General features: G+C 45.6%; 2 protein-coding genes across 5 annotated transcripts in view; both read left to right on the forward strand.

Moving 5' to 3' along the window:
* PIK3AP1 (phosphoinositide-3-kinase adaptor protein 1) overlaps nt 1-6,042 on the forward strand; it is a 48,295-nt gene extending 42,253 nt beyond the window's left edge. Inside the window, exons 14-18 of one of the 4 annotated variants that reach the window (XM_082764508.1) lie at nt 35-190; nt 1,835-1,905; nt 2,437-2,552; nt 3,617-3,709; nt 5,613-6,042. In XM_082764508.1, coding sequence (XP_082620634.1) covers nt 35-190; nt 1,835-1,905; nt 2,437-2,552; nt 3,617-3,671 — 398 coding nt within the window. In that variant the 3' untranslated portion in view covers nt 3,672-3,709; nt 5,613-6,042. The other 3 variants (XM_082764507.1, XM_082764506.1, XM_082764509.1) reach the window with 3 other exon arrangements.
* A 1,290-nt stretch (nt 6,043-7,332) lies between these two features.
* The window catches only part of TM9SF3 (transmembrane 9 superfamily member 3), a gene marked incomplete at its 5' end in the record, with an annotated part of 45,880 nt that continues 38,033 nt past the window's right edge, over nt 7,333-15,179 (forward strand). The window contains 2 exon segments of the mRNA XM_082764187.1: nt 7,333-7,373; nt 7,375-7,552. Of these exon segments, the coding sequence (XP_082620313.1) occupies nt 7,333-7,373; nt 7,375-7,552 (219 nt within the window).

Raw genomic sequence — 15,179 nt, forward strand, 5'->3', positions numbered from 1 at the left:
ATTTTGAGCTGTTCATTCTCATTTTCTCTCCTAGATTTGGAAATTACAGTACCCATTCGACATTCTCATAACACTCTGGGGAAACCAGAATGTGGCATATATGAATATACCCCTAGGAAAAATGTTTTCCCACCAAAAAAGGAGATAAAGCGAGGAGACTGGAAAACAGAAAGCACGTCCAGCACAACAAGTAAGCAAACCTTGATTGTCGCCCCTCAGGGTCAGGACTTCTGTTGCTGAATCCCAGTGCTGACGCTGCCACCCTGAACCCTGCACACCAACTGTTCTCAAAGCTGTAAAAGCAACTCCAGTTTCATCAAGGGGTTTGGGCACACTTGTGTCTGCATTTCTATGGAAGGAAAACCTGAAAGCTGGGAAAAGGGTTCCCTTGAGCCTTCCCAAGGAAAGTGTATCCCCCGTCTCCAGCTCTTAAAAGTAGATGGCAGCTGCTTTTGTAGAGAAAAAGTATGATCCCTTGCTGTGACTCCCAGCAGGCAGTGTGCTGTTCCAGCCTGAAGGGTGTAGCCGTATTGCAGGCTGGGAACCTGTGTGTTGCTACTTGTCATTTCCTCAATTGTTACAGATAAAGGACTGCATTTTTCATTGGTTGCTTCAGGACCTGAACTCTTGAGTCTCTTGGATGCTCTGGACATTTTTATTATATTTGTTTTTTATTAGGTTTAATCTGTGCAAATTAAATCCTTGCATTCTCACTGTGTCTTCAGACTGAGCAATTTTCACAGAAATCATTAAGATCATTTTGGTCCTCTGAAAGGAACACTGACTCTCAGAGAGGTTACTCACTTTTGTGGTTCTTGTCAAGATATAGCTGGCACACATCTGAAGTAGGTGCCAGAGGCAGCTGAGCCTTGCATATAAGTGGTTGTGTGAGAATTGTTAAAGACCCTGCAGAGTTCAGTGTGCAGCTTGGCTGCGTCTTCCATGGTATGATTGTGAAAACAGATTCTAACGTGATATTTAGTGCACTAAATGCTGTTTGGACCAGCTGATAATGACATTTACCTCAGCAAGGATGGGAAAGGACTGTGTATTATGAGAAATCCTCTCTAGCCTTCACTTCAGTGAGTAGGTTTCTGAACATTAATGTCTCAGTATTGTAAAACCCTATAGAACATTGCATATTTATGACTGAAACCAGCCATAGCAGTGTTAGATATATTTGTGAGCTGTTGTCCCCTTCAGAGGTAGCATGACTGACTGCAAAAATATTCCCTACTCTGAGTCTATGCAAGTTAAATAGGTTTGCATAAATGGTTGCTGAAGGTAGTTTGATCAAATGTGTCAGTCTTAGCTCTGAAATAGACTAACAATATTCCTGTGGTGAGTAGACATCCTTAGAGAGGAGGTGGTGAACAGTGATTGGGAAAGACAGCCTCTCAAGCAGTCAGTTATTGCAGAAATTCATGTGTGACAGTGCTCTTAGCCATCCACCTCCATGAAGTTAAGGGACATGGGGACTGATAATTTAAATATATAGGAGTTGAGTGTGTAACACTTGTGAAAATGTTTACCTGACTTGCAACCTGATATCAGCACTGAATGCTTTCAGTTAGATTATGGTTGAGTATTTACCAGAAGCCTGGACTTAGGCAGGGGAGAAATCTGCTAGAATGAATTCAAAGCTGTGTTGTATGAAATGCAGTTATTTGGATCCTGAATATGTGAAAAATATGAGTGGAGACAATTTTATCTAAACAAGCATTAAATAATGTGTGGAAGAGGTATGCATGAGGTTACAAGGAGCTGAGTTAGTGATTTGCAGTTAAATCACCAGGATTTAATAAACTTTTTTTCTCTTGCTTACTGACACTAGGTAGCGCGAGTAACCGCTCCAGCACTCGGAGCATACTGAGCGTCAGCAGTGGGATGGAAGGGGACAGTGAGGTAAGCTTTCATCTCAGCTATATATATCTGCTGATCTTAAAAATATGGTTTTGTCTATATACAGAAGAAAAAGAGCTCAGGAATGCCAGTGCATTCGTGGAAATGTCTAAATGTAGCCACTTCTGTTTTGAGGCTAACAAAAACCAAATTCTGCTGGTGGTTTCTAACCTATTTTGAACATCCTCTTCTGCTGTTTCTGTATCGCTAGTTCAGACCTGTCTGAATTGCACTCTATGCTGTTAGTGTCAACCACTTAGAAATTTTGCTACCAAAGGTGACTCACAAGCTGTAGCCAGGCCTAGTTTATATTATTTCACAAAATATAGCATACAGACATGTTACTACTAACACGTGTCTTTACGCTTCATTGCATTGTTCCCATATCTGCATATACGAAGTAGTCCAGTCCAGAAGCTACGTGCCAACTTAGACACTGAGGAAAATGTGTGCTTTAGGGACAAAGAAGTGTGTTTCAGAATCACTTGGATCCTGATGTACTTTTTAAAAAAATTATTATTTATTTCTTCTTAGGACAATGAAGTCTCAGAAGCAAGTAGGAGCCGCAGCCCTGTTGCCCACCAAGCAGAGAGGCTGCCCCTCCCGCTGCCTGAAAGGCCTCCTAGAGTGCCTCCTCGAGGTGCAAGCAGGTAAAGCTAAAATGCAGCTCAAACAGAAGCTTTCAGAGAATCAATAGGGAAGCACTGGGTAGAAATTAAGGCAGGAAGCAAATGTCTCCTCAACAAGGCCTGACAGACTATGAAGTGGAAACAAACACTGCTAAGTAACACTAAGGTCCTTCCTTCTCGTCTGTAATACCTGGTGAAAATGGTTTCCCGTTGGTAACCTGCCTATTGCAATGCAACTGCTGTGGTTCTCGCACCCCAGTAGTGGGCAGCACTGCCGAGACACACTGCGCCTCCATAGTGAGTCTGACCCAGCTCAAATAGCATCCTGTACGTGCCACAGGTTGAGTGTCTGACCCTCTTGAGAAGATCCTCTCAGAATATACTAAACGTGGTCCAGGGGGAATTCCCTTTTGCCATTCTTATGAGGTTTTTTATTTTTCTAAATTTCAGAGCTCTCCAAAGCATACTGTGTGATTGGCCTCAAAGAACCTCACTAGTTTGATAAAAGTGTTGGGGAAGGGGTTGGAGTGTTGCATTGATTTGGTCAGGCCACCACAAATTCTAGTACCTTGCAAACATTCCTTTATTCCAACCACTGCAAATTTACTTAAGAGTAGATGTTAATAAAATGCTTCTACTGTTAAAAGTCATTAATGATGTGTGGAAACCGTAAGTTCTGTGTTTTGCCTTGGCTTCTCTCAAGAATACAGCTAGAATTTATATTTAGTTTGAGTAAATATAAATATATTTTGAACCTTTTGCTCTTTTCCTATTGCTCTTTGACTAGTCTTCAGGGGGAAAAAAAGCTACTATAATATGGAAGTTTTATTCCAAACAAGCATTATGCCATCTCCTCCAAGTAATGGCAGAATTATTGCAAAGTAGGAGCAGAAGTAACTTGGTCAGGAACAGGGCTCTAGCACCTTGGCATCAGTTGTATTGCTGAGTCACTGATAGCCTGCTTTTCTTCTTGTATGACTCTTGTTTGTACAGCATTATTAGGTGCAATGTTCCTGCATGCAGTTTGTTCCAGAACCCTGTTCTCTGTTACTTTTTTAATGCATTTGTATTCTGTCTTTTTATAGGCCTATAAGCTCTGAAGGCCTTTATCCTCCACCTGTGCCCCCAAGAGGTCGCTGAATCTCTCAACATCTGTGGAATATGAGATTTTTCTGTTTGTATGTGTGTATTTGTACAGATATTTTTGGGGTTGTCTTAAATTATTTATAATTGGGAGCCAAATGTTTGCTTCCCTTTCTTCCTGTCTAAAGTTCTGGTGACTTTACCCATGATTTTCATTGAGACTTTTTGGCCTTCTACAACTTTTTTATTTAGAAGAATTTTCGTGCTCTGAGACTTCAAGGAAAAGTCGTGGTTGGAAAAGAGAACACTGCTGTGTGTCTTGGCAGCCCTGCAGCAACACAGAGTTTCCTTTTGATCAAGAAAGAGCTTGTCCATTTAGAAACTAAATCCTGATAAGCATTGTCAACAAAGCCTTCGATACAACGTGCAAAGGCTTTACTGGAAAACATGCTTCAAAAAGTAAAAACAATCATTTTAAAGACTTTGTTTGAAGAACACTCGTTACAGCAGGAACAGATGAATGCATTGCTGTTTGGTGTAACATTTTGTGTGGAGACGCATTGGAATTCCAGAAAATTTAGAATCTCCTTCCAGTATTCATTAAACCATAGGAGGATGAGAAGTTATCCTTATTTAAGAACGTGTTTTTCATACACTCTTGAAAATGCCTTTCCCTGTCCCTCCCTGAAGAGGACAGACATTAGCAAGGTGCAGCATGTGACACATTTGCCGTGAAAATTCCCAAGGCAGCTGGTAAGGGATTTGCTGTGTCAAAACAGCTGTACTTAGACCATGGTGGGGGTTATTGTTCCCTGAAATCATCTGACTGATCTCTCAAATTAGGGGGAAAGAAGAGGCAGCGCTGCTTTGTTCTGTATCTCTTGCACATGTTCATTGTAGCGTTATGAAGACCTTTCACTTCATTTCCTGGAGTAATATAGCAGCTCTCCAGTTATAGATGTTCACACCTCACAAATACTCCTGTGGAAGCACGAATGCTGTCTGGGGGCTGGGCTTTGCTTGCTCTGCTCTGGCATTGTGAATCAGCAACAGCTGTGTCCAGCCTTTTCTGCTGGAGGACTTGGACACTTAAGGAGAGTTTCCTGGTTGGGCTCCGTGTGCCAAGCATAGAAAGCACATAAAGCAGAAATTAATTTTGATTCCTCGTCCGAAGGGGCTGGGATCATTAAAGTAGGCTTTTTCTAAGGCTTTGCAATCCTCTATGCATATCCTGACCCTTGGGGGACACGTCTGGGTCTCCAGTTGTCCATGAGTGACATAGATGGGAATTTTGCAAAACAGCATTCAGAGTAGAGCATTAAGACATGTTGCCGACTTGTTTTTCAAGCTGTTTCCCCTGAGAGATGCATAGTTTCCATCTGCTCATGTAAGCTTCTCTTGCTCTGTAGCAGAGCAGGCAATAGAGTTGTAGCTCCGTGCTCTTGCAGTGGGGTGAAGCCAGCACAGGGAGCTGCATGAGTGACGGAGGCCAACCATGACTCAGGCAGCACTGAGGGAAGGTGGAAGCTCCCATGGGGATAGGCGTAAGCTAGATGTCATCCACATGTTGAAACCCATGGGCTGTGTTCCAAGTACAGTTCACATAGCCTCTCCTTTTGTGAGGATGCAGGCTGGGTATTGCAGGCCTGTTTTTTTTTTTTTTCCCCCAAAGGACCTCAGTGCCTTCTTCACTGACAGTTCAAGCTCTTACTGATGGTTTGCTCTTTGGTCACTGTAGCCAGGAGGGCGGTGAGGTGGGAGCTGCCTTCCTCTGCCTTTCTAGAAACAACACAATTCCTAGCACTGTTCAGTCAAATTGGAAGCAGGGAAGGAGGTTTTGGTGCTGAAATAAAGAAGATGGTACCATGGATAAGTGAAAGAAGCAGGGATATAAGAAATAAAGGAGGAAAGTTAACAGTTTGATTCTCTTCAGCTGTCATGTGTACTTGGTTTGCACATAGCTCCCTGGTTTTGTTCAAAGGTCCCCCATCTTTTTAGATCTGGCTGCAGCTGTGCTCCAGAGATTGGAACTGCAACGTGGCAGGACTTTGCTTCCACGTTTGCCAGGCACAACTTACGGCAGAAATGTAGCATAAGGGGAAAACTTGAAGAAGGCAGGAGCTGAAGAGCAAAATACGGCTGTCATATGGAAGATTTCCTTTCAGAGCTGTTGGACTGAAGCAGCCCATGGCTGTTTTCCCCTGCACGACTTTTAATTCTGCACCCCCTGTATGCAATAGCTGAATGTCTTCTCTGAGAAGGATTTATCTGAACTGTATCTGAGCATTTGCCTTTGCATAATCCTGTTAACTTGGCCGTGGACTGGATTTGTATTGCTAGTACTGCCTGCAGCAAGACAGTTTACATCCAAATAGCTGAAATGTGTATAAAATAGCCTTTTGGTCACTCTCCCTGTTGCAGCTTAGATCCTTTCTCAGTCTGAACTGAGCTATAATACAAAACCAAATGCTACCAAGGCTCTGGTTTCGAGGGGAGGTGAGCTGGGATCAGTGAGGCCGAGAAGTCTTAAAACAGAAACGGTGCTCTGTTCGCATCCCTTTTGCACTGTGAAAGGGGAAAGATCCAAGATGAAGCTGTAGTCTCGGGCATTCCTTTCTCACTGTCTAGCTGTAAGTCTTCCTGGATTAGTTGGGTAAATTGCTGCCCAGCAGTCACAGCAGAACTGTCACCCTGTCAAGGAGAAAAGGAACAGCAATAAAACAGCTTTACTCTAAAATGCACGTAGATGGTTGGGGTGTAGGCAGGGCTTTTGCAGATCAGCGAAGATGCACCTTCTGAGCTGCCCAAATCCCTGTTCCAAGTTGGTTTCATTTCATTTAATTGTTTTCCCCTCTTACAGCTTGGTAAGTAGAGTCCTTGTAGCTGTAGACTCTAGTTGTGCAGGAGGATCATGTGGCGTGTATCACCACCACCTAGGGCGAGCAATGCACTGAAATGAAAGCTCAGAAGAGACCAGAGAAGAAAACTGCGTGTGACCAAAGAGTTGACTACGCACGAACATGCTTGGGGAGAGGAAACAAAGCTGCTTCACCTAGGATAGGAGCTCAAGGACCGAGCAGATAATAAAATTGCTGGTAAAAAGTAAACGGCCTTGCCACCTGTCTGGGCACTGAGCAGTGCCGGAGCTCAGGCGGCAGCTGGCTGGCCGGGGCCGAGTGTTTGCTGTTCATGGCGTGCCCTGCAGCAGCTGGCTCTGGCCGGCCCCGCTGGTGACCAAGAGTGCCGAATTTTACAGAGACACCGAAACCATAAATTCGGTTTAAGTGCCGAGTTTACGGAGATACCGAAGCCCCTCTGCATCCCAGGGGTGCTCTACTCGGTTTTGGGCTGAGATGCAGTGACTGGAGGGAAACACATGGCGTTAGCCGAGCAGCCTGGGTTCTCCTATTTATTTATTTATTTTAATGCAAACATGGGTTTTCAGTAGGGTTTGAGGAATATTTCTTCTGAGAGGGCCTTGCTGCTAGTGAAATAGGGGACTGCAGGTGTGCACGTGTGAGTTCAGACTGCTGACACAGGCTGAGTGTGCAGGGATGACGGGGGAATAATTGCCGTGGGGTCGGCACCCCGCGAACACCCCGCGAACCCCGCTGAGGCGCCGGAGCCGCCATGACGGGGCCGCCCCGCCCCTCCCCGCCCCTGCCGCCCGGCCCCGCTGCCCCCCGCCCCGCCGCGCTCCTTCCGCCCCGCGGCGCGGATGACGTGGCCGGGCGGAGCGGAAGTGGCGTTGGCGGCGGGGCGCTGGGGCCGGCCGGGCGGCGGGGCCTTGCTTCCTGGCGGGGACGCCGAGGCCCGAGATGGCGGCGGCCGGGCCGCGCCCGCTCCCGCGCCCGCTCCCGCTGCTGCTGCTGCGCGCGGCCGCCGCGCTCCTGCTGCTCTGCCCGCCGCGCGCACGCGCCGACGAGCACGAGCACACGGTGAGGGGCGGCGGGGGGGGGCAGGGCAGGGCCGGGCAGGGGCCGCGCGGCCTCCGCCTCCCCGGGCCGGGCCGGGCCGGGCCCTGCCGCCTGAGGGGCGCTTGGGGCTGTGTGAGGGCCCGGGGGCGCCTGAGGGGCCCGGGGGCAGGGCTCGCGGGGGGGCTCCCAGCAGGGCGCTGCTCGGCTCGTTTGGCACAGGGAGCCGAGCACTGCACCAGCCCAGCGTTAAACCCGTCTGTCTCTTCTTCTAGATGTCTCTTCGAAAGTGGCTTCTTTTAGCAGCTCCAGCTCTTCTGAGTAACCACCTAACCGACTCGTAATGGAGCTTACAATTCCTTCCTAAAATCGGTCAATTTTTCATCTAAATTACTCGAATCCCCAAGACAGTAACTCTGTCTCGGCTTAGCGTTCTTGTTCGCGTGATGTCCAGTTTAGTAACGTCACATGAGGGGTCAGAAATAGCTGGTGGAAGAGGACAGTTGGCTTTTTTTGGAAGGCTGTGGTCGGGCAGTCACTATGAAACTTTAACACTGTGGGAGATTGGGGTGGAAGCATTAATTGCGTAAATGAAGCACAAAGAGGTGTTCTGTTAGCACACGCGTTTCTAGATTAAGAAACCAGAGGAAGCATTCTTTGGATACTGCATGTCCGTGAATCTTCAGGTTTGAAACTGGCTGTGCTTGGAAGAGGTATCTGCGTGTAATCGAAGTGCTTGGTTACGTTTTGGAGGCTCTGCTCGCTCTTTGGGAAGCGGAGGGGAAATAGTAGTGAAAGTTACTAAGTCTGAATCATCACACTGACTTAAGGATCCAGTCCACCTGCCCGCGGTGCGCAGCGTTACGGGCTGCTGATTCCCTGTTAATCCTTCAGTGTGCCGCTCCTCGCTCCCGAACACCTGGCTGTGTGCTTGGGGTCAAGAGGTGTCGTTGTATCTTGCCCCAGTTTTTAATCTCCCCTGCAGATGTGCAGTGTTTTACCTATCTGCAGCGTGCTTAATTGGAAGTACTACCTTAAGTGCTCGATGCTCTGTGTTAGCAGGTTAATTTTTAGTTCCTTTACTGCTCCTATAATAATTTATCAGCTATAATGTGTTTCTGTATATAATACTCCAATTGGCTACTAATGTTTTATCTGCATCCTTTATTTTATAACTGTAGGGCTGCAGAAGTAAATATTATAAAAGGTGGTTGTGCAATAGAGGACTCCACATTAAGCTCTAGGATTTAGCATCCTGCTACTACTTAAAAATAAGTAGGGGTGGTGTTTCTGGGGTTATTGGGTGCGCACAGCCATATTGGATCAATAACTAAAACTATGAAAAAGCATGCTTTATTTTTATAGATATGTCTTTAAAAGCAATGTATGCGTTTCTTTAGAGAAAGAGTAGTGTAAATACAATTATATGATAAAGACTTGGCTGCTTAAAATCCATACTAAGTAAAGAGGAAATCGAGGTTTGACACAGCTTTTAAAATCTTGGTTATCAAAAGATCTCAGCATAACTTCAGACCATCACAGAACAATTTATCAGAAGCTGAAAACTTGCCTGCTGATTCTTCAACTTGTATTTGCGCTTTGGAGTGTGTCACGTCAGAGAATATCAGGGAATATCCTGAGTTGGGAGGGACCCGCAAGGATCACAGAGTCCAACTCCTGGCTCCACACAGCACCACCCCAAAACCAAACTATCCGAGAGTGTTGTCCAAACACTGCTTGGCTCCGTGCCATAACCACTTCCTTGAGGAGCCTGTCCCAGTGCCCGACCACTTCTGGGTGCAGCACCTTTCCCTAACCCCCAGCCTGGCCCTCCCCTTTCCCAGCTCCATGCCGTTCCCTCAGGTCCTGTTGCTGTCCCCACAGAGCAGAGCTCAGCACCCCAAGTACAGCTGGCCCTTCTGGCTGCTGGGGCACACTGGTGACTCCTGTTCAGCTTGCTGTTGATGAGAACCCCCAAATCCCTCTCTGTGGGGCTGCTCTCCAGCCTCTCATCCCCCGGTCTGTACGTATAGGCAGGGTTGTCTCGTCCCAGGTGCAGAATCCAGCGCTTGCTCTTGTTGAGCTTCATACAGTTGGTGGTATCCCTGCCCTCTGGTCTGTCAGGATTTCTCTGCAAGACCTCTTTGTCCACATGGGAGTCAACAGCTCCTCCCAGTTTAGTGTCATCTGCAAACATACTCAGAACACCTTCTAGGCCTACATCCAAGTCATTTTTGAAGACATTGAGAACTGCTTTTTGCCTGTATCCTGATAATTGTTCCATTTGTTGACTCTTGGCTGTGTGCTTGTGGAAGCGAGAGTAGCGATGAGCTGTTGTGGCCTTATCACAGTGCCATCTGATCCTGCCGGGGCAGGGTTGTTGGTTTAGGATTGTTGGCTTCTGTGTGCTCCTTGCTTTCACGGCTTCTGTTACTAGACGTGGTGGAGTTGATGATAAACTATAAGAACACTCTGCAATACCTGAAGGCTTTTGTTTTGCTGGAATGGTCTAGGGAGTAGGTAGCATTTCAGTATTGCTGCAATTTAGTTATTGATGCTTTGTAAGCATGGAAATAAATGACAAATAGTAAAAAAAAAAAAAAAAAAAAAAAAAACCACAGGTAGTCTATGCTGAATATCAAAAGGCTTAATTTGTAATAACTGAGAACCTATTTTTCTTGTATTTTTCTTGAACTTTCAACCTGATGGAGTTACATTAAAGCCCTGAGACTGTAAATCTTTTTTAAAATTAACACACAAAGTTACAAAATTTGTACAGTGTCTGTAAACTGTGTGTTGGAGAAATGCTGTAGGAAACACTTCCGTGCAGGTAAAGTACGTCTTTGCAAACAAAGCTGCATGCAGACGGGCAGAGCAGCCTGGTTCCTTTTTGAAGCTCTTGCGGTTCCATTTTGAAGAGGTGGAAGGAGTGTCACAGAGGCAGGACGAGGTGTGCCCGAGCAGCCCCGTGTGTCTAGGAAGGGTAACAGGAAAGGACTGCTTGTACAGGAGCTCGGGCTGTGCTGCTGCACCATTGTAGCCACACTTTGGCGAGCCCTAAAAGTCAGAAGGAAACATGAAGATGTTGCTAGAAATAACTTGTTCCATCTGAAGGAGAGCACGAGGCTGAAATCCACAGCTTAATTGACTGTGGATACGAGCTGCACATTATGACAACGCCTGACAGAATATCCAAGATACTGGGCGCTAGAAGCCCAGGATATTAGTCGCTGATTGAGTCTTACTTGCTGCCTCTATTATTTCCTGCCCTGCTTTTTGCTCTGCAGGTTTGCTCTGCCAGTAACAGATAACGTTGGTCCTTTTTTCCCTGAAATAAGTGCTAGTATTTCAGGCACTGCTTTCTGGGAAACCTCACTCCAAACTTCAACCTGAGAAAAGGTGTAAAATTGCAGTGTATCTGAAGGGAACAGTCTTGCTTTGGAATCATTCTGCTCAGTCATCACGTAAGTTTTGGTAATTGTAATCCTCTCTGTGCCTCCAGCAGTTTTTGTAAAGTGTTTCTAATGCTTTAAAAAGATCGATAACCTACCAGTCTTATACTGTTTTATGCAGCCTTTCATTTACTGATTTAATTGTTTTATGGGGTAAATTGCTTATTTCTAGGGCTTCTTTGCTAATTTCTACAGTTGTGCAAAGAGAAGAGAAATTGTGTTCCAGATTGCGAGTGCCCTGCTGGGTAACGAGAAAGAAACGTGTCCTGTGCTGAAGGTGGTCTCAGCATTGCCGTATTTGAATGATTGTAAAACCATACAGGTGTATGGAAATTGTCTTTGCAGTAAGCTTCGAGGTGGCACGCAGACCTGAGCGTTCAGTAGTTGTGCTCTCAATTAATGGGAGGTGGCGCTTGAGTGCAGAGTGTGCCGGCTTCACGCCTGTTGAATATTCAGCAGGGGACTGGAATGTCAGCGTGCTGCCTTGGTGCAGGTGGGATGGGCTCGGGGCACTTGTGGCCTGCACACGTACAAGATCTCTGCGCAGGCAGGACCATCCCATGCTGCCCTGGAAGAGGTGTCCCCAGCTGTGGTGGTGGTTGTAGCTGGTATACAGGTATGCTTGAGGCGCAGGTTGGTCCTCCACCACCTGGTTGTCAGAATGTTTCTTTCTTTTTTAAAGGACCTGTAGCAATGACGGGTCAGGCAGTGACTTAAAAGCACTTGCTGTACGTGTAACGGGGGCAAGAAGTTTCCATTTAAGTCTCCTAAGAAGGCGCCTAGTTTTGGTGAATTTAACTTGTTGGACGCTTACCGTGGATGTTCTCGCACATTGTGGTTGAGTTCCTCTTTTGTTTGTTCTGTGCCTGTATTGATAGGGAGTTCCTGATGCTGCTTGCTTGTCTTCTGGGGCTCAGAGGAATCTCAGTGAATTGCAGTATTTCCTCGCTGGTTGTGTAGCAGAAGAGAATGCATCTGTCACACTTGCGGTTGGTTACGCAGGTTTTATGTTGCTGTATAACAATTGTTAAGAAAATACCATTAGACTCTTCATCCTATCTTACTGGTATGGACTATGCACTATTGCTGACTTGTCTGTTAGGGTTAACAGAAGGTTATAGGATTTTGATTTGCTCTGCTGTGCTCAAAGCTCAGAGGGAACAGCCGAACAGTTGTTCATTGGCCAATATCGGAACAGAAAAAGGAAAATTTCAGGGTTCTGTTTGATCATTTTGTCTAGTGTGTCTGGCTGGCAGGTTTCTGGTGAAACGAGAACAGTTATTTCGGTATGTATTTTCTGCCAAGATGAAAGATGGTGCTTCTCCAACCCGAGGAGTCATCGTATAACGGTGACAGAACAGTACTAGAAGATTCTCTCGTCCAAATAAGACTCACTTCCCTGTAAGTGCTTTGCCACTATTACTTGTTGTAGGCACTTTGACATTGTAAAGGCAAAATGCAAAAAAAAAAAAAAAAAAAAACCAAAAAAACCAAAAAAACCCTTGAACTCTGACAGGCCTGAGTTTCCTGCCAGCAAATAACATTACCACTTAAAAAAAAAAAAAAAGGGTTTGTAGAACTAGCCACGGATACATCCTCTTGCATCTTCTGCTATTTGAAGAGTGAGAAAGTGATAATAGGCTTCACTGGGACTTTGTGACTGCCTATCCCTTGACTGCCAGGGCTTCTGCAGCCAAGGGAAGATGTGTTTTATACAACAGGAAGCCATGAAGTAAAAGAAGAACTTGGTTCAGGAAGGTTGGCAATACACATTGCAGAGAAAAATGGATGGACAAATTTCTGATGTGGGAAAGCAACCGAGCTCCAGAAGATAATTCAGCGGTCTGCCATTATTATCTCTGTTCTTTGGGCTGCGGGACGAAGATAGGCTTCATTAGACATTTGAAGGTGCGATGTTGTGGCTGCCCAAGGTGTGGACTTCCTTGAAATGGCAGAGCTGTTTCCTTTTGTGTGTCTCTGATCACTTCTATATTTTTCTTTAGAGGGAAGCTCCCTGCCTATAACTGGGCACTTCAGCTGCCGGGGTGGAAGACGTGCCGTACTAGACACTGCTAGCTGTCCTTTGCATATTTTGTTTAAATGAGGTCACGGATGGCTAACAGGAAGGTGCATTTAAACCTGAAAGCTCATCCTTATAATTGAGCATAATCCAGCAAATACAGAGAAAATAAAATCCGTTTGATTTTTCTGCTAGCCACCATCCCCCAAATTCAGACTGAAGTCACTTAGGCTTGTCTTTCTTACTGGAACCCTTTTGGTTTGGAGAGGCAGTGGGGGCACCTGAGGGACTGTGAATTGCTGTAGCTGATGTCGGTGAGGTACAGCCTGGAAGGCTGACGTGTCTTGTTCTTTGGTGTAGTCCTGCACAACTTCCTCTTGAGCTGTGCTGGGATGGAGGGTTCCCAACTCACTCTGAAGCAAGCCAGAAGCAAGCAGCTGAGTAAAACAGTGGTCAGCGTTGTCTTCTTCCAGGTGCTGTCACAGATGAACTCACTGAGCTACGAATGCTGTCACATTCCCTTACTGAGGGATGTGCGGAGACGTAGCTCGGTTTGCACATAAGCTGTTCCATTGCAAGGAATAATGCTAGACTGGGGGCTTGACAAGCTAGGACTATTTTGAGAAAGGGCTGTAAATATGTTCTGCAGCTGTCAGAGGGAGAAGCAAAAGATGTGTAAGCAGAACAACAGGGAAGAGGTATGGACCAACCTGTCCCTTGCAGCACTGGCAAGAGCTAAAGGCAGTACCGTGGTGCCAATTCCACTATCTGCTGCTGAGGGGGCTGGAACTAAATTTCCTTTTTTCCTTCTCTCCCAGCCTCTGCTGGAAGTTGGACAAATGTGCTGCACTAGTATAACCCTTCTGGTTGCTGGCAAAGAGGAGGAATGTCTACTTTCTCTTGCTGTGCTCTTTACTTTTTCTGTTCTCCCTTACTGATGTTCTTTACCCTTCAGAATTGCTCCGCAGCGTGTGCATGGCTTTCACGGCTGGGTTTGATGTGCTTTACCTCGGCTGCTGCTCAGAATGAAATTAGGAAGGTCTTGAAAATTTCTTTGTGATCACTCACATGAGACAGTGCATCTTTGTGAAGAAAGATGAGGCTTGTAATTGAGGAGACATCTGTTTAAAAGAATAAAATTATTTCACAAAATATGCTTGTATAAATCTTTGACTGCAGCTTTTAAACACTTCATCTGAAGAATTTATTGCATCCCAAGAGCAGCTAATTATTTCTGGGTTAACCTGTTGGTATGACAGTGGCCATTCAGAATAAGTGGAGGTGAAGAACCCTCGCTCATGTGTTAGGGGGAAATGGAGAGCTGCCTTGAGCGTTTCAATTGCGATTTGTGAAATAGTTAAGGCTAGTTAACAGTTGTCTTTCTTTTCTTCTCCAGTGTGTTTGGCATTTGTAAATTGGTCTTAAAATAGTACTTTATTCTTCTGTACTTAAAAATAATCGGGATCTGTATGGTGAGCGTGTTTGGAGGTGTGTACAGCTACAAGTATTTCCTTTCTGCCTGAGGAGTTAGGTCACTGCCTCCTCATCTGTTGAACTTCCAGTAGGTGAAGGAGTTGTGTTGGCTGAGGCTTTGTAATATTTGGCAAACCTGGCACCTCGTTCACATGCAGTCAGATGTAGTGCAAGTAGCGATTGCAAATCACTTCGTTCTCTTGGATTCAGGCAGTATTGGAATATTGATAGACGAATGGATTTAAGGACTGTTTTCAAGGTCTTACATTGGAAAAAAAAAAATAAATAAAAAAAACCCTGGCTCCTAGCCAAGGAATGTTTTACTGGCTGACAGAAGCTGTGGAAAGTTAAGGGTGGTTGTTCCCACAAAGAATTTCATGGCAACCACCAGATGCCTGGCTGGTCTGGTTTTTCACTGTGAGCATGCTGGAAATGGATCAAGATACAGACCCTCTGTCTGACCGTTTTGTCTCTTGGCTACTGTAGGTATGCCACAGTTGAGTTTTAGAGCTTCCTGTAAGGCGTTGCGTGCTTCTGGGAGTTTTGAATGTAATTCCTGCCAGCACAGAAATGAAAAGGAGTTGCATTTTAGGAAAATAAAGCATACTTGTCACTGTGGGTAGATCTGCTTGCTAATATTTTGTTTAACAAATCATTTGATACTTCCTGTGTCTCAGTGGAAATGCATAGAGTTTTGCATTTGACT

The sequence above is a fragment of the Aythya marila genome (assembly GCF_965140915.1).
Source record: "Aythya marila genome assembly, chromosome: 7".
NCBI classification, from domain to species: Eukaryota; Metazoa; Chordata; class Aves; order Anseriformes; family Anatidae; genus Aythya; species Aythya marila.